Source organism: Falco naumanni, chromosome 8 (assembly GCF_017639655.2).
Source record: "Falco naumanni isolate bFalNau1 chromosome 8, bFalNau1.pat, whole genome shotgun sequence".
NCBI classification, from domain to species: domain Eukaryota; kingdom Metazoa; phylum Chordata; class Aves; order Falconiformes; family Falconidae; genus Falco; species Falco naumanni.
In genome coordinates, this window is record NC_054061.1 from 19075812 (window position 1) to 19094169 (window position 18358).

Below are 18358 nucleotides of genomic sequence, written 5' to 3' on the forward strand. Positions count from 1 at the left end.
AAAACTAGACAGAAGACCAGGGGTTAGAGGCAAAGACAAGAACTTTCCATCATTCGTTCTCACTAGCCACTGCACATTAGCAAAAGAAAACCCAAGAAAAAGCCTTTCCTGAGGCAGAGCTAGCATGGCACAGCCCCTTCCCTGCGCGGGGCTCTGGGCATGAGCACAGGCTGCTTTCGCAACCAGGGAAACAGGTAGTATTTTAAAAATTCTATCTGCGTTCTTGACAAAGTAAGAAAAACACTATTCTTGTGACGTTTCTGCTGACCCGTGGCATGGAAGTGCTGCAGCCAAGTGCCTCCAAGACGGGTGAGCCCCATTTCTCCCGTCCTGCCGACGCACGCGCTGCAGTGCGGAGATGGGCAAAGCAGCACCGGGAACCACCGGCCCCGCCAAGGCGGGGAGCTGCGCCACTGCAGATGCCTTTTGGGCTCGGAGGGCTCTGGCCCGGTAGCCACATGCCGTACGCTGGGTGCTGAAAAGCAGCTGGGGAAAGGCACCCAGTAGCCGCCGGCAGCCAACACGGCCCGCAGGGTAACGAACACTTACCGACACCCGCTCCACATCAGCATGGCTGCGGCTGAGCTTGCCTTAACTAATGCGTAATACCAACGCCTGGTTAGATGACATTACTTATCTATTTATTTGACAAATTAAGTTCAAACTTTTTTTTTTATTAAGCACATTCCACAGTACAAAGCTTTAGATCATGAACGATATCTGTACAATTTAACAGTTTCAAGAAGCTGTTCATACACCAACTTTCCAAACAGATAATTGGCAAACATAATTACAAGTTAGAATTAGACTATCCCAGTGCTTTGAAACATTAATATAGCAGTAATGTACAGTTGCTCAGTTATGGTTAGCAAAACAAAGTCCAGAGTGCAGCCAGGATCACTACCATTAATCCCAGGAGTCAAGTTCCTTGGGTGCCAATCACAAAAGTCCACTGCTATGTTACACAAAGCACAAAGAAGTTTAGACTGCATGTTCAAATACCATTATCTCCCAAGGAAAAACAGGAGTTTAAATCTTACACATGCATTTAAAAAAAGGACTCTTCTTCAGAAACAAATACCTTTTTCTTCAGGGCTGCGACAGATTTTTTTCCTTTTAAAACATTTTAATATTAAAGCTATTAGATGAGAAGGGTAAAGTAAGACATTTTCACGAACTACTGTCAAGCTTACCAAAAAGTGATCTTATGGACGCTTAGGAGCATGTATTTCATCTTCTGTACTTCATCATGTTCGGTCATCTCGATGAAATAAATATCGTTGTAGTTAATACGTAAACAGGAGTTAACTTAAACACTGACCCCAACACCTCTCCCAGTGTGAAGGGTGAAGAGGAGAAAACCTTAAGTCGCACTTGTGTAACGGCTCGGTAACACCTTGACACACGCTCTCTCGGAATTCGCTTGACAGAAACGATGCATCTGACCAGGGCTGTCCCGCCGGCAGCGACCCCGCGGCAGTCCGACATCCCCTAACCTTGCTGACTGTAAAAGGGAAAAATGCAAACCCAAGAAACTGCTGCCAGAGGACAAAAAATATACAATGTACAAACGATTGAAGGAATGACAACACATTTCTGTGGCGGCACACGCATCTTCCCCAGGAAAACAGGTGGATTTCACGCTGAGCTTGACTGAAGCACAAAAGAAAAGCCACCAACAGGCGTAGTCACACACCGCTAACGCAGATAAAATATTCATGTTTGCATTTATCTATGTCTTACTCCGACATAAGAAAAATGCAGTAGCATTTATATGACCACATAAATTAAGAGGGGAGTCTATGACAACGTAAGAAGACAAGCATGCTAACGAAGAGGAACCGCGACCAGGACATCGCAACATGGTCACAGGTGATCGATACAGGAAAGGAAACTAGCACGGTAATTAGCATGGTAATCAGCGTCGTAACCAGAGCATTGACTTGAAGGGACCTCTACTCCACCATAAGGAAGTGTTACAAATCAAACATAAATAAATTTAACTTTGGCCCATGGCATCTTCTCCACTGAGCAGCCAAACTAATGCTAAAGAAGGACATCAGCAGGCGTCTGTGAGGACCTACTGGTGTTCAAAGAAAGACACCTGTAAATACTGCGGCACAAAAATATAAGATACAGAACATAAATTAAACATTTTTTTTAATTTTTAAAAAGTTTAGAAATTACATTTTAAAATACGTAGTTCCCATTAAAAAAAAAAATCCTAATGAATACTGAAAACCTCCTTTTGCAGAGAAAATGTCTAGGTAACTCATATTAACCCCTACAGTGCCAGTAGTTAGAACATCCTGCTGCCAAGTGCTACCACATTTTGTATTAGTGTGTAGTGTCAGGAAATCCTGACTCCTAGCACCCGGAGGTTACACTGTTATGTACATTATATCTACATGCTTATACAGTATTTGAAATGAGGCAAGCACACATGGAAAGGTTTTACTATACCAAACATTAGGAAGCGTGGGACGGCTGTAGTACAGAGCACAGTTAAAAGGAAAAGACAGTGCTAGACAACTAGTTTAGATAACCTAGCCTGAATTACAGGTAATCTTTAATTTAAAAGAAATTATTGGTGCAGAAACAAGTAAACTGTAATCCAAAAATATTACTGAGCAATTCAGAAATATTTCTAAGAGTCCAACGTACACTCCTATCAAACAAAACAGGCTCTGAATCTGTCATGAAGTCTAAAGGACAATGGTGACTTTGAAAGCAAAGCTCTGTACATTCTGGGTATGTGTTTGGCACCCAAATTTCATTGGAGAAGGTTTTTTCTTTAAAGTCAGACAAAAGTGCAAAGCAATATAAATTAGGCCAAGTCCTCTCTTGACTTCTGATTTATTTCTGAAAAACAAGCCATCAGAGTTCAGTTTCTACGGACAATTTACATGTGAAGCTTTGGATTTCTCATTGCAGGGAAGGATGGGCTTCTGAAATTCATCTACTCGAAGTCAGTGAATTTGTAGCAAATTCAAAGACGACCACTGAGAGCAGGAAAGATTAAGAAATTTAGATATAGAATTGTGCTGCTTTGCATCTACACAGCATCTAGAACCCATTCTGACTTTAGCTGTCAATCAACATCTTCAGGCATGTAGTAGCCAAAAATCCAGTAGTTCAAGACTGTGAAACCCTGAAAAAGACAAAAGACAAGCTGAACTGTCGGAAGATACAAATCAAAAAGCAACATCTGGAGGAGGTTAGGCTCACACCACCTTGTGCACTCCAGGCTGACACTAAAAGGACAAAACACCCGCGAGGAGCGCACTGCTTACGCAACACGTTCACGGGGGTGCTCGCCCTCACTTACTTCCCTCAGTGCTAGCAGCCCTTCTTTTGAGGAGATGCACCTCCACAGGACACTGTCTTCGCTGTAGAATATGCTCGGAGTTCAGATTCTCAGCGGTGCTAGTCCTTGGGGGCGGCTGTTTTCTCACACTCGGTAAGAATCAACAGCCCTCCTGGGGACCAGCGGGTGAACCACCAGCGTCTCGCTACACACTGAACGCTCTTTCCTGCAACAGTGACCTGCCTACAACTGCGAGAAAATTCTCCTTTCTTCTCCACCCTTCAGAGGAGCAAGTTTTGCACAAGATGCGAGTTCAGGTGCTTTAATACAGGGGCTTTAACAAGGCAGACAAAGAACTCAAGCGGTTTTGTCTTCTGGTTACTTTTTCCAGCCACACGACTCCATTATTAGCCTGGAGACAGCGCAAGCTCTTAGTGTTAATTGAATTTGAACTTTGATTTTACCTGCCACTTCCCCAAGCCATTATTGTGGACTACGGAGAGCCACCCTCTTCTGATACGAAATTCCCATGAAAGGTTAAAACACCTTCAGGTACTTCCCCTTGACTTCCCTTCCCCCAGCCCAAGGCCTAGTGCTTAATATAAGAATATTAGACCATCATATGGTAACAATTTTTATCATGTTACAATAAACAACAGGAATTCAACAGAAAGCAATAAAACTCTCGCAGTCAACTGCCAGGACTGTCAAAAATGATCCGCTTTGAAGAGGCATAACATTGCAAGCCTTGTAAAAAAAAAAGTGTACAGGGCTGCTTCAAAATTCAGAAAACTATAACATTTGAAAGCATATAAAACTGTTTCATTAAATGTCATAATGAAATATTAGCTGTCTGACCATAATTTCATGTAGAAGTATGGTTTTGGGACTCTGAAGTCAGACAAGCCTGTCAAAAAGTGACATCGCAGCATCTCCCCTACGTAGGAAACAATTATTAAGGGACTGTCATTACCAACCCCGACAGCTCCCAGGATGTGGAGATCTGCATGGTTTCCGTTGTGCGTCACGGGACAAGTCAGTCATAAGCTGTGCAAAACTGTCCAAGTGTGCAGAATCTGAACGCAAGAACACTGCCAAAGGCATTTCATATTTCACTGACAAATCTCAGTGACAGTGGGTCTTGTGGGCCACATGTGGCAAGCAAAAAAAAAGTGACACCAGCACACTGCTGCTCAAGCGAACCGATACAAATTTCATTCAACTCCTAATTTCTTTTGCGCTTAAGACACACTATGTATAGCTTTTCCATGAATCAAAACTAATAAAAGAAGCCTGCCAAATATATTTCTGTATTTAAAAAACCCCACAAAACCAAAAAAAGAATGTCAATCTCAAATTATAAGTTAACAGAAGAAAGCACTGGTACATGGACTGGAAGGTAGATGGAGACTGTTCCTAAAACTACTGTTGTTTTCGCACAGAGCCTGTTCTATCTGTTTGAGAAGGCAAGGAAAGAAAAAAAAAAGAATTACTCTGAAAGGAGGAAAAAAATGTTTTCCATAGAGATGGAAAACCATTCAACTTCAATAAGCCTTGGAGTTCCCACAGCTAAAGTTCATTTAGGCATGGACCCAGGTGGCACAGAAGCCAACGGCAGTGTTCTCCGTCTTAAAAGGAGCAGGAAATCCCCAGGGACGTTACCATCAGTGACAGCATCAAGTCCCCCACAACGAGGATGCAAGCACGTCATCCTGGATCAAAGTAATTTTGAAGTGGGAGGCACAGGTAAGCAGTGCTGTAGGACCTGGCTCTTTGGGGAATTTCAGGATTTACCTCCCAGCAAGTTGTGTCTTTCAGTCACTTCCCCACCCTGCACAAACACCAAGTCCCACCTCCTCAGATGTCCGTTGTCCCGCTGCAGACAGGACAAGGAAGTCCATCAGTTTTACTAACCCCCCCTTGCAGCATTCTTAAAATGCAGGTTTAAGGGAAAGTCCCGTTAACTGCTGATTCTCCACGCTACCTCATCAGCATAGCGTAAGGCTTCTTTTCTTAACCGTGGGCCTGCTTATATTAAATAAATACAGGTTCAGGAGGACGGACAGGCCACTCAGCCTAGCGATGACCAGCTTTCTGCTGTGACCCTCTGCGAAACGGAACAAGCCAAGTGTCATATCCAGAGAGGACGCTAGCCTGGCTTTTTTTTTTTTTTTTTTTTTAAATGAGTAGTTCAGTTAGTAGGAAAGGCAGCCAACACCTTCCTGAGGAATGCTTACAGGTGCGAGAAAACTAATTTTTAAGAACCAGCATCTCAAAGAAGCAAAGTGTGTCTTCACAAGGAAAGGTTATTTCCCAGCCAGGAACGAGCCTACAGAAGGGGTAGAAAAACCTGAGGAACTCATTGCCACAGCAGGGATAAACAGAGAGAGAGAGATAATGGAAATCCATGCTCACATGAAGACACAGAAATCTTTTCCCACAATGTTTAAGCAAACTATTAATTTTCTACTTCAAATAAAATAAATCCTTCCTGTTGGGACAATGTTGTTTTTTAACCCCTCTTTTTAACGCTGCGGTGTCTCCACTTCCTTGGACGCATCCAGTCTCAGCACCAGCAGAGAGGGGGCACTGGAGAAAGGGGCGACTGCCCTGGTAAGGCCATTTCCCGGCATTCACAGCTATTTATAGTTTGAAGTGCAATTGTTGGCAGTAATATAGATGACACAAGGAAAAGAATCCCCCGTCCTAACAAACAGATCTACAGCAGAGCTTTTACCCATAGCGCTTCAAGAATTAAATGAAGCTGACTTGCAGAAAAAGGGAAACAAAATAGGCAAAGTTCACATGCACCGCTTCTGGCAGCTCCGAGTTGTCACGTTGCCTAACACAACGTAATCTTTAGCTCTGAAAGCTTTCCCGACTCTTGTGATTATCACAAAACTGCTCATTTCAGATAAGCATTTGCCCAAAGATCACATGCACGTTCAGTTTACTAGGGATGCAATACAATGCTCGTCACAAAGCTTCACATAGTGAGCAGATGCACCAAGGGCTCTAAAAGGCTTTGATTTCACACGGTATCTGGACTACCTGTGCAACACACCAAGTCTCCTCAATTTCCAAGAAAGTTGTGAATAGCTAGTAACTTTCCATAAAATACCTGAAGTACCCAATTACAAACAGGAGGAGTTACAGAAGGGGGTAAGACAACGTGACAAGTTTTATAAGCTGAAGCATGACCATACCAAGGTTAGATGGTAAAAGAAGTGGCACAAATAGGTTTTACTTTAAGAAAAACGTCCCCTTGCTGTTTTGACTGAGCCAACCTGCAGGCAGAATGATAATTTCAGACATTTGTAATACATTCAGTAAGAGGGAGACTTACCTTCTGAGGGTAGTAAAGTGCAGACTGTTATCTGGAGATGTAAGTGTATGTTCTAGATGGAGAGCGGGTCTCGTTCTGGGCACTGGGTGGCACGTTTAAGAAATCCCAAATCAGAATTGTATCGTCATGGGAACTACTAATGATCTGAAATTCGTCAAACTGAAGTCTAAAGACACGTCCTGAATGTTCCTGTGAGCAACACAGAATTGGTTAGCAAGGTAAGAAGAGAGCAACATTTCATCACCTCTGCGCTCACACGTGTATCTGGGCACAGGCTGGTGTGTTCCAGCTCTGCAGTGCTGGTTAAGAAACCCTCAGTTACAATCACACTCGAGTTCAAGAAAAGCTGGTTTTGTAGATAGGCTTTTTCAGCAAAACACGCGGCTTCCAAACCCAGTGCTTGTGAACCCTGCGCCTCCCCCAGAGGGGCCAGCCGTGGAGGCTGGGATTATTCCAGCCAAAAGCAGCCTATCAATCGAGAAGCAGCAATGTAGAAGATGGGCTGGCACAGGCAATCTGCCAGGGCTCCGTCTCTTTTTTTTCAAAAATTACATTTGCATTCAAGGCTGCCACTACCTCCACCTCGGTACAGCCCCGGCACACATCCCACATCCCAGCCTGGGACTCGCTGCCGCACGGACCGGCACGGCTCCGGCTGGCTCACCAGGCAAGGCGACTGTTCAAACGCTGCCGTAGGAAAGGGAGGCAGAGTGCACACCCTGGCAACTCCAAAAAATCTCAAAATGGCACTTAGAGACCCAGAAAGGGTTCTTCCTGCTTGCCCTGCTTATCCGTTTTTACTATGTTTAAACTGAATAGGCTGCCTTCGTTAGAGAACTAACCAAAACCTCAGGCTGATCTCCCAGCCGTGGCCGGAGCTGCAGTATGCCCACAGCAGGGAAAGAGCCCGCTTCTACTGGGAAACTGAATACACCGCATTCACATGGAAAAGGACAGTTAAATCTCATCTCATTGCAAAGACTACCGAACAGAAAGGAAAATAAGAAGCATTTCTAGCCACGTAAGCACTTCTTTAGGTGTTGGAAAAGCCAAGCACATGCTGAATACACCAGTTTCCATCACAACAGTCCATAACTTTAGGTTGCTACTACTTTGCCAAACTGACTCCTGAAGCAGAATTTCACACACGTTTCAGTGAAAAGAACAATGAACTCATTTCTCCAATCTATTTTTAATAAGGCCTACTGTCATAAACCAAAATCCTTATTACAAAAAAAGCCCCCAACTTAAGCAACAGCCTTAAATCTGAGAGTTCTCTGAAGCGATTAGAGTTCTTGTGGTAATCAGTCTCAACCTCCCTTCCCTCTTCACATCTCTTCCTTCCAAACTGAAGGGTTAGGAGAAGAGTTTGGGAAAGGCTCACAAGATTCCTCCCCTCTTTTTAATAAGGGGAAATTTAAAGCCAGCCCTACATTAGGGGAACACACCAATAACTGAAATAATTTGATAGGTGTCATTCTGATACTTTTTTTTTTTTTTTAAGAGTATCCAAGCATCTCAAACTAGAAAAACCTCAGTCTTTCTTTTAAGCTCAGATCCAAATAATTCAGGATATACCAACATATAAATTCTTCTTTATTCTTATAATAAGCAGCAGCCTAAGCTTTATAAAACACCCCGAGTTTCTCACCTATCCCACTCTAATAATGCCTCTCACCTGCAAATAAAAATTTCAGATAACCCCAAATGAATTAATTTTACATACCACTAACGTACGCAAGCATAATGTACTTGCTGGGGCACGAGGGTCAAGAGCAGCTTGCAAGTCCCAAACTTTAATTTTGCTACAAAGTAAAATAAGAAGCTCATTAGGAAAGCATTGTTTCAAGTACAGGCATAGGAAAAGCATCTAAAGCAATAGAAAGCACGCCAGATCTTCCCTACAGGTAGCTCATCAGGATCAAGCAAAATGTTAGAATTTATTTTCACTAAAATACTAACGCTAAATCTCGTGAAGACACAGATAGTTTTGTATTTCTTTTTAGCAGCAAATACGGTGATGTCTTTGAGCTGGACCAAGTGGGCTGGTTCTATGAAAGACAAACTGACCGCGCATGTGCAAGCCAGCTGGAACTGCAGAACATCTCAAAAACTCACAGCACTACTGGCAAGGTGCAAAATTCCCATGGGAATTAGGCTGGGACTGCCAATCCCGGTGTGACACTGAACCCTAACAAAAGGCCTGAGACAAACACAGCTCCAAAATTGTTTTCGGTCACTCTACTGCTCACCACAGGTATAAATCAGGCAGACAAAGAAACGGAGAATTTGGACATTGTAAGCTGTCATGGATCCACTACACACTGAAAAGACCGAGCAAGTCAGAAGCGCTAACGGTGGGGGCTCCTGCCCTCAACCCAACCGAAATGGGCGCTAAAGACTTCTCAGAGCCCCACAAGATACATTTACACTCACAATAAACATTTTCAGGGTGCTGTCTTATAAAAATAGAAAGCCTGAACTACTAAGTACACAGGATGGGGCAAGGAGCAATTCCTGAGTGAAGAAACAAAGGGATGTCACTTCAGCCAAACAAAAGTTTACTTTCTATGGAAAGTCAAACTTGAGTGATAACACAGTTTAGGAGTGTGCTAAAGAGCACCAGAAAAGCAGTTTCTTGGCAACTTAAAACTGCAGCCTGCTGCGCTGAAATGCTCAAGCAGAAGCTGCTCAGGTAAATATTGATCCATCAGAAGAGAACCCTCACACAAAGCTCAATGGCTTTCGCAAGATGCTTTGTTAAGAAAGGCAAAAAAGTTTTTTTTAAATTGCTTCCAAAAACATACCCATCGTAGGCTCCACTAACAATCCTCTTATTGTCGAACCTGATGCATCGAACAAGTTCTTCATGGCCTTCTAATACTCTTAAACAGGCACCGCATTCAATGTCCCATAGTCTTAAGAGAACAGAGGAGAAAGTCTTATGAGTACTTCAGGTTCAGCACTGCCCCTTAGCCTCACGCACGGCAATTTAAGCATGCTAGAGTGGTTTTCTGTGGGAGACACCACATAATTTGCTTCAAAAGGCCTGAGAACCACGAGATGTTCCTTGCATGCAATTCAGAGATAAATCTGGGTTGCAGCTGCAGTATAGCAAAATTAATTTTGATACTACATGCACGTAAAGGCTGGATATGTGTTATCTTGGGAAACTTCAGCAGGCTTTTTTCTATTCTGCATAAATCAATGATTAGAGGTTCAGAAAGCAGTTAAGAAAACCAGTGACCAATGTCTTCCCCATCTCTTCAAGCAGAAGACAAGGTGATAAACCACAGCAATAGAGAAGTTTTGTTTATCTCTGTCATAAACCTCAGTGCCCTACTTTTGCACAGCGATGTGATACACTCTCACACTGAGTTAAGTTCCATTCATACATCATCTGCTCCAATAGCAAGGTGCACCAAGCATGTTTTCGCACGCAATAGTGCGGGACAGCATCAAAGGTTGGGGAAACCCTATTTTCCACATGAAATGTACAGCGTTACACACCAACAGCAGTTTGTGGGCACCCACCGGATGGTATTGTCTGAAGATCCACTGACAACTAGTCGATCCCTGTACTGGAGGCACGCAATGCCACGCTTGTGCCCGTTCAGAGTACGAACAAATTCACATGTACTTGTACTCCAGACCTGTGAAACACAAGATAAACGCTCTTTTGAGTATTACGCCCAAACAAGGTTTTTGTATTTCAGTAGAAGCCATTATGAATCCATAAACAGAAGAGGTCTGAGGCTGACCTTTGCTGCAGTGGAACAAAAACTGGGAGGGTATTTTTGTGGGCAAAGAGCAGTTACCCGGCATTAACGGGAGGTGGGCGCTGTGGGGACCTTGCGGTGGCAAGAGCCACGGGCACTGCTGCCGCACATCGAATCAATGAGAAAAGTTGGGGGCGGTTGTATATAAAATTTGCAGGTGGTAGAGATGGCCCTAAATCATTTCAAAATCTTGATTACGCTTGCATATCAGTAAGTAATCATTTTTAAAATCGGAAGTTATCACATACGCAAGAACACCACATTACCAAAGAAATCGGTAGCAATCCACTAGTACAAGGCAGCCAGAACTGTGGCCCATAAAAGTTTGGTTGCTGCTTCTTTCTTAATATTAAATGATTCAATCAACTTTGCCCATTTTTAATGAACTGTAATTGAAGTTGTAACGTGGAGTATCCAGTGGCTCATTTCCCAACACGGAGTGCAGCGGGATCTCTGGCAGGTATTTGGACATTAAACTGCCAAGAGCTTTTTGGCACAGTCCAAGGTAGCTCTGGTTCTAGAGAGGGAAGGGTGGAAACACCTTTATTATATTAATAAGCTCTGGGTAACTCAAATCTTCTGGTATGTAATAATCTTCAAATAGAGGCTCTTAATTCTTCAAACATGGCAAAGCCTGGTGGAGCTGCTGGGAAGGCATGGCAAGGAAAGGCAACTGCTGATAAATTTCATGTCTGGAACAGGACTGCCAATTGAAATAGAAAATACCACTTGGAAAAAGGCACAAAATGTTGCCATATTTAACAAACCAACCCATACCTTGAGACTAGAGCTCAAACAGTGAATGGGCTTTACTTTTTTGCAATTGTACGACAGAAGCCACAAAAATGTTACAAGCCTAGTTATGCACATAAAGACATTAACAGCTAGCAAAAGGAAGCAGCCAGCTGAATGCTGAAGAAAAAGACACAGAACTGCTCAGAAGCTTTTCTGGCTCGGTAGGCATGCAGCCCTAGGGTAGCGCTCTGCCAACGTACTTTAATGGTCCTGTCACCTGACGCTGACACAATATACTTGTCATCGAAGTCTACCACGTTAACAGCAGCACGATGGCCAACTAAGACACGGCGCAGGGTGATGTCAGTAGGTGATGCCATATCCCAAACAGCAATTGATCTGTCCTTCGAGCATGTCACCATTAAGCCGTTGCTGAACCTTAAATGAAGCACTGCCTCGTTGTGATGAATCAACGTGTTCAGAACTTCACCTGTATTTACATCCCAAACTCTGCAAAAGAAAAGAATTTTATTCCAAATGAAGGGTGATGGCTATGCATGGTGTAAAGCGTAAACATGCACAAGTCTGTCACTATCTCTAATGACAACCCCTCTAGGTGCCTAACATCTCTTAGGGCTTGGGGAAGGCAGGCGCTGGGGTAGTATCCTAGTTCACGTCTCAGACTGACAAGCAAAAATTAACAGCAGCAACAATTAGACCAGGAAATGCCTACGCTGGGACCACTGCTAAAAGAAAGAGCCGCTTAACAACTCTACAACTCTTCCCGGATGACTGAAGCTTGTATGATGTACAAATTGATGGAACAGGCCAAAACAAATACTATCCAGTTTGGGGTTTGGTTTTTTTTCAGATTTACATCATTCATTCAGATTTCACACACACCAGTAGCAACTGGGATACAGCACCCTCCAGGGCTACCTACTAGCTTACATGAAGTGAAAAGTCACTACTTAATTTATAGTACCTGAAGGGTGTCAAGATGAGCTCTTAACTTTTGAAAAGTTTTATAGACACTGACGTTGGCATAGCAGTGCAAAATACCAGGAAGCGACAAGGCCCTTCCACTGATCTGTACCAGAGTGCCTTTACAGTGGCATCTACTGACTATTGAATTCACACAAGGATTTAAACTCAGTATCATCAAAATTCCAGTCAGACAAGTGCTCAATATATACCAAATAACCTTTCATAAGGGCCATAATTAAGAGATGTCAGAAGGCAGTACAAGAAACCCTAAATGAAGAAATTATTGCCTAGTTGGCCATCAGCCATTCTACAACTTCAGGATACGCCTTGAATCACTCAGATCATACTCCTTCAAAATTCTTAACACTAACAAAATGAGACAGATTTGGAAAAAAAATCTATTGAATGTGATGCTTTGCCAAGTATGAGTATCTTCATTTTGGAATAGCAGTATCACATTCCCATTAGGGATGTTTTCTGATATTTAGAGATCATTGTAAATATTCCCAGCTCTGATACTCAAATCGTTTTTGTGCAAAAACTTACCTCACTGTAGAATCTGAAGATCCAGTTACAATGACTCTTTCATCATACTGCAGACAAAGAACCGAGCCAGTATGTCCTGTTAATACTTTCAAACATTCCAAGCTTGTTTTGTCCCAAATCTGTTAAAAGCGAGAAGAAAAAACGGCTTATCAAGATCAAGAACACTGATCCAAGAAGGAAGAAAACTAGAAAAAGCAGGAGGAATCCGTGGGCAGTTAGCCTGGCCGATCAGTGGGCCCGTCCTCCCTTCCAGCTTCAGGAAGTCTTAACAGAAGTTTTTGACAGAACAGCAAAATAATTAATGGTCATGAAAAGATAAAAGCCTGGTTTGCAAAAAAAATGCCACGGACGATTAGCATGAAAGCAACGTGTAGCATGAAAGCACACTACCAGCAACGACACGGCTAGGGACAGTGGCACACACAGTCTTCATTCACGTTATGTGCACTCTGATTTCCCAAGCATTTCTTTGTGGTCAATAGCATTGATCTCTGGCTGGGAGTTGGGAATCCCCAAAGTTTCCAGGGCAAAGTGCAGGTGAGAACTTTGCCAGGCTACAGAAGACACTGACCCTGCACAGATAAATACTGTCCCATGATGAGACAAGAGAAATCAAGGAAACACAAGCAGCTAGCTTTCCGAGGCAGAATTACCCACTTATCTCCAGGAAAAGACTTAAAAAAAAAGTGTTTACCTTAATGGAGTTGTCTCGTAGGCCACTGATAATCTTTTCATCATCATACTGTAAACAGTAGACACCTTTGCTGTTTTCAGAGCGGCACTGAATCCTTTGCAAATTATGCCGCCCACATCGCCAGTTAGATTCTATAGTCTAACAAGAGGGGAAACAAGCAGGGGTTAGGCATGAGGCTGCATGCTTGACAACTCCAACACACACAGAGCAATCTTTCCACTTCTACATATGTCGTCCTTAAATTTGAAGTATATAAGACTTAAACATATTTACACACACACACACACCCCCAATAAAAATACACAAAACACGATGAATCGGGACTTCTGTAATTTGTCATGGCAAAGGTTGTTTGCTGGTGAAAATTATGGCCAGCTAACCTCACTGAGAATTTCCCAAGGAGCCGTTAGAGACATGCATTTCATAACGATCCAGTTCCCCACCCCCACACCCCAATTTACACGATCATCTGACACAAGCAGCAAAGATTAAACCAGGAGCTCATATGGTGCCAACGTTCAGCCTCACCCGACTAACGAACATTATAGAACTGCTGAGTCCAACAGGGAGGTTAAGGGGGTCCTGGACCTTCCCTTCCCCTACCCAGCCACTTCACCTGTTAACCGTCACACCTCTTAGAAAGGGATTTTGAGATACAAAAGCCTCCTCTAAGCACCCTGATCAAAATAAAACCAAACAGGGACTGTAAGGTTCCAAATAATCAAAACTTACTTCCCCTGCCCCCTGCCTCAAACTCTGTGGAAGTGTAATTCTCAGTATTTTCATTCTGAGAGGTACATTTAAGAAAAGAGACCTTAAACACACCTTAAAAAGCTGCAAACGATTGTGTAGCAGAATCAGGATGATTACCATGCTTTAATCAGCTTAATTACTTTTAAGACAACCATCAGTCTCAAAGAAATACAGGATTTTGGACAAGAAGTTTGTAACAACAATCATAACAAAATCTATGCACAGAACCCCTGGCCAGCACCTGCAGTACCTACACAAGCTGGGATGCTCTCCATCCTCCAGGGCAGGCACCAGAACAGGCCGTTAATTTAGCGGTTTCCCCCCAAAATACCGTTTGGAAACCTGGGGAGAGGCTGGCTGACTGCCAGCTCACTTGGAAAACCCTATTTATAACCAAAGCCTAACTTTCAAAGCAATAGCAGGCACCTCTGCAGCTCCTCCAAGACTGGAAAACAACAGAAACACTTATTAAAGGCAAAAGTGCAGTGTCACTATGACGTCCCAATTCTAGGAAAACACCTCCAAGGGAAAACTAACCCTACCGCTTTGTTTTCCATGCATCTGCTCCTTCATTTGTCTCCCATTAGGCAATTTGGAGAGAACTATACATAGTCATAATACAAACCTGATGTGCCACAGGAATTTGTCTAGATCATAAGTACTAAGAGATGCTTCTAGAGGAGCCTGCTGACAAGCTATTCATCCTCCCTCAATCTCTTCCAGTTTGGTGGGGAAGCTAATGAAATTAAGATAGCAAGTCGTCCATCAGTCTGGGATCAACTTTCCTGGCCAGCTAGCGCACTGCTGGTTGTCAGACTGGGAACTGGGCTTAAAACGGTCCAATCTGACACCGTCCTGGTTCAGCCCTGGACTCCTGCCTTGAAGGTAGCAGACTGCTCGCCGTGGCACTTGCTCAGCACGGGATGGAGGTTTTCAGGAAGAAGGACAGGCAGTTCTCAAGCTTTATCTGAGATTTATCATCTGTGCTAGAAGGGCAGAACTGCAACTCATTAACTCCTTCGTCACTGCAGAGATGACCCTCAGAAACAGGGGAGGACTGTAGACATTCATGAACCAATGTAACAGCTGATCTGAAGGCAAGGTGTTTAAAAATGTAATACTAACGCTGAAGACACAGGACAAAGCATCACAGATTTGAGTTAGCCAATTTAAATAGTTTTAGAAGCCATATATGTTCAGATATTCATTTCTAAGAAGTCTTACGGGAGAGTTTTCCTAAAGCAACGTTTTTGGAAAGGTCTGAAATCAGCAGTGGTACATAACACATGCCAGATTAGCTGCTGACTGCTCAAACACCACTTGAGCACCTTCATGCTTTGGCTTCCCGCGACAGCGACTACCAGTAGTTACAGAATACATTAAGACCATCACAAATCAGAAGTTTTGCTTGTAACAGTCTCCCAAACCAAAGAGCAGTCAGTGAAAGTATGGCCACCAGCCACTGGGGACACTAGCTGGGCTTAATTCTTGGAGGTTCACTATAGGAAGCTACTTAATAAGTTCCCCATAAGAAAACACTGGCTTCAAATAAAAGAGACAGAAGTATCATGTATATCTATGTGATGGCACTCTAAAGTGTAAAGTCATATGCAGGTGCACATTTTAATTCTGTGAATAGATGTCATTTCGTTTAGACATTATACGGCGTGGCTACTGTGGGAAAATACTTCATGTTTTTCGAGAACTTGTAAAATCCCCTTACACTGCGTAAATTTTGAATACACTGGGAAGGTAGCCACAATACACAGAGAATATACAGCAGCATTTCAATTGGCAATAGAGTGAAAACAGATGTGGACATATAGAGAAATAACATTATTTTAGATGACTAAATACGGCTGAGTGGGTGGGCAACCTGGAGGACCCTCTGAAAAGGAACATGTTTAATACAATACTGGAAACCACATTAAAGCTTCTTGCTATAGGAAACTTCTGGTAGTTACTGAATAGGGCAGTTAGTAAAAGTCTTCATCTGCAACCACCTTCCAGGAGATATCTCCATAGACTGTGTACACGTCGGGTAGGTATGCATGCACGTAGAAGGGGCGAGGAAGAAATCGCTGTGTTACAGACTGTTACAGGCATCAAGGGGTAATGATGAAGTGACCCACAGGTGATTCGCACGTTTATGACGCCAAACCTAATACCAATACATGCAAAAACCCACTCCTGTATTTTCTACAGATCCCCTCCAAGTCTCTGATAACGGCCTCTAAACATGGGTTTCACAATGAAAAGCAGGATGTTGCAGAACACTCTTGCGTTAATTCACACACAAAGAGAAAAAGTTTCTCACGCTTTCCTGAAAGCTCACTAGAGCAACAGCAGCAAGTAGCTGACAAATGCTGTATAACCAACAAAATCTGGACATACAAGGGATAAAGACCAAGTATAAAGCCAAAGCATCTGCCACAGTAGGAGAGCCATTTGGCAGCTGAAGAAATGCATAAATGGATAAAAAAAAAGGCATTTAGAGAGAAAAGTACACAGAAAATAGTCCAAGATACAGAGGTATAGCCAAGCCTTGATCATGCCAGAATACATTTGCTGGTACAAAGATGCACAGTTTAAAAAGACGCATTTCATCTGGATTAACCGTTGGAACATTAACTATACATTGGAAGCGTTAAGGATAATCTACTAGGAACAGGGTTTTTTCCCCCATTCGATAATGTACACTGTGTTCAGCAATTTGGCTAAAAATTGCATTTTTATCCTTGTGAATGTTATTACAGAGTAAGTGGGTTTATCTTAATCCCATAAACCAAGGAGTTTGTTCCCTCTGAATACACAATTCTTCAGGATAAATGGGGCAGAAAAAAAGGAAAAGGAACATACACATTTGTTACGTACGTAGGGATTTCTGCTGAAGCATTAGGCATTTACACCAGGGGCAGTTAAAATCCAAGCCCTTGTTCTTCACATGCTTTCTTCAAAGAAAAAAAGAAAATCCCTCCTGACTGTGGCAGAGGAAAGGCAGAAGCAAAGGAACTTATGTCACCAGGGTAGTGAGGGCTTAATATTTCACTCATTATGAAGTTAAGAGAGTTTGATAAGCAAAGACAAAATGACAGCTTGGTCATGGCACCAGGCTCCCTGCATTTCTGAGGTATTTCACCTCTCAGACTCTCTGAAGATGCTGCAACTGGGGTTTTTTTTTTAAGGGGATAAAAACAGCATTAAGCTCTTGAAGAAGGATTCCCTAGATCCTGGCTTGAGACTAGAATTCACTGCTGGGTCTCCTCGCTGCTGTTAGTGAGGGCCAAAGAGCTTTTGTAGTCTCTATACCAGCCTAAAGAAGAAAGGCTACATGATATTTATTACCTAGAAGACTTGAACTGGTCCTCAAAAGGAATCTGCAGAGCGCTAGCTGTCCTGTCATTACCACAACAGCATGAACCGCAAGATTTCTGACACACAGGCACGACTGGCTCACAGCAACAGATGACAAAACGTGCCAGCAGCAAAGCAGCCCTGAGGACTAAAAACCCTGCAAGCAAAGAGCATCACCATCTTTCCTGCAAGTCTCATCACTTCTACAAACCACTGTTGTTAAGGAGCTAAGCGCTGGTGGTAGGCATGTAGCAGCAAAGACAGCTAAAAGCTCACAGACCACAGGGACAAGAGCAGCACTGGGGCAAGTATTGTACATGAACAGCAATAGGAGCACCAAAGCAGTATGGCAGAAAAAGCACTTGCACTGTATCCAACATCCCCTTCGTAAAACAACTCCTCAGACCAGCTGCATAATTAAAGTGATGAACAAGAAAATTACGTGGTCAGTAAGACATCTCAGTGGAGTAGCTGATGAGTTTTGGCTGCAGACATGGTATATCTAATTATACATTCACTAAGACTTGAGCATATTGTCAAATGATTCAACAATGTTCAAACCTGAACCAGTAAATATGTCTTGGAAGTGAGCAGCAGGGTATACAATGTCCGTACCAACATCCTGCACATAAATTGGCACTGCTATTAGAAGAGAGAACACCAAGTGCTGCAAACCATCCACCACCACATCTTGCCAATTATTATCTCACTTTTATCATTAAGCATATTGCCTTTCCCTATTAATTTTCTTACCTTGTTCCATGAAAAAACCGTACCAACATGACTCATGCTACACCAGAGGACTCAGCAGAGTGACTAGATTTGGATTTTACTCCCAAAATGCTTTGAAATGTAGA

At 42.9% G+C, this 18358-nt stretch overlaps 1 protein-coding gene across 4 annotated transcripts in view; it reads right to left on the bottom strand.

Annotated features, from left to right (window-relative positions):
* Nucleotides 1–653: 653 nt before the first annotated feature.
* FBXW11 (F-box and WD repeat domain containing 11) overlaps nt 654–18358 on the bottom strand; it is a 74600-nt gene continuing 56895 nt past the window's right edge. For all 4 annotated transcript variants that reach the window (XM_040603044.1, XM_040603042.1, XM_040603043.1 and 1 more), the window contains 8 exons: nt 13395–13532; nt 12701–12819; nt 11428–11677; nt 10188–10306; nt 9461–9571; nt 8380–8458; nt 6654–6842; nt 654–3151 (listed from right to left, as the gene is read on the bottom strand). In XM_040603044.1, coding sequence (XP_040458978.1) covers nt 6681–6842; nt 8380–8458; nt 9461–9571; nt 10188–10306; nt 11428–11677; nt 12701–12819; nt 13395–13532 — 978 coding nt within the window. In that variant the 3' untranslated portion in view covers nt 654–3151; nt 6654–6680. The remainder of the gene's footprint in view (nt 3152–6653; nt 6843–8379; nt 8459–9460; nt 9572–10187; nt 10307–11427; nt 11678–12700; nt 12820–13394; nt 13533–18358) is intronic.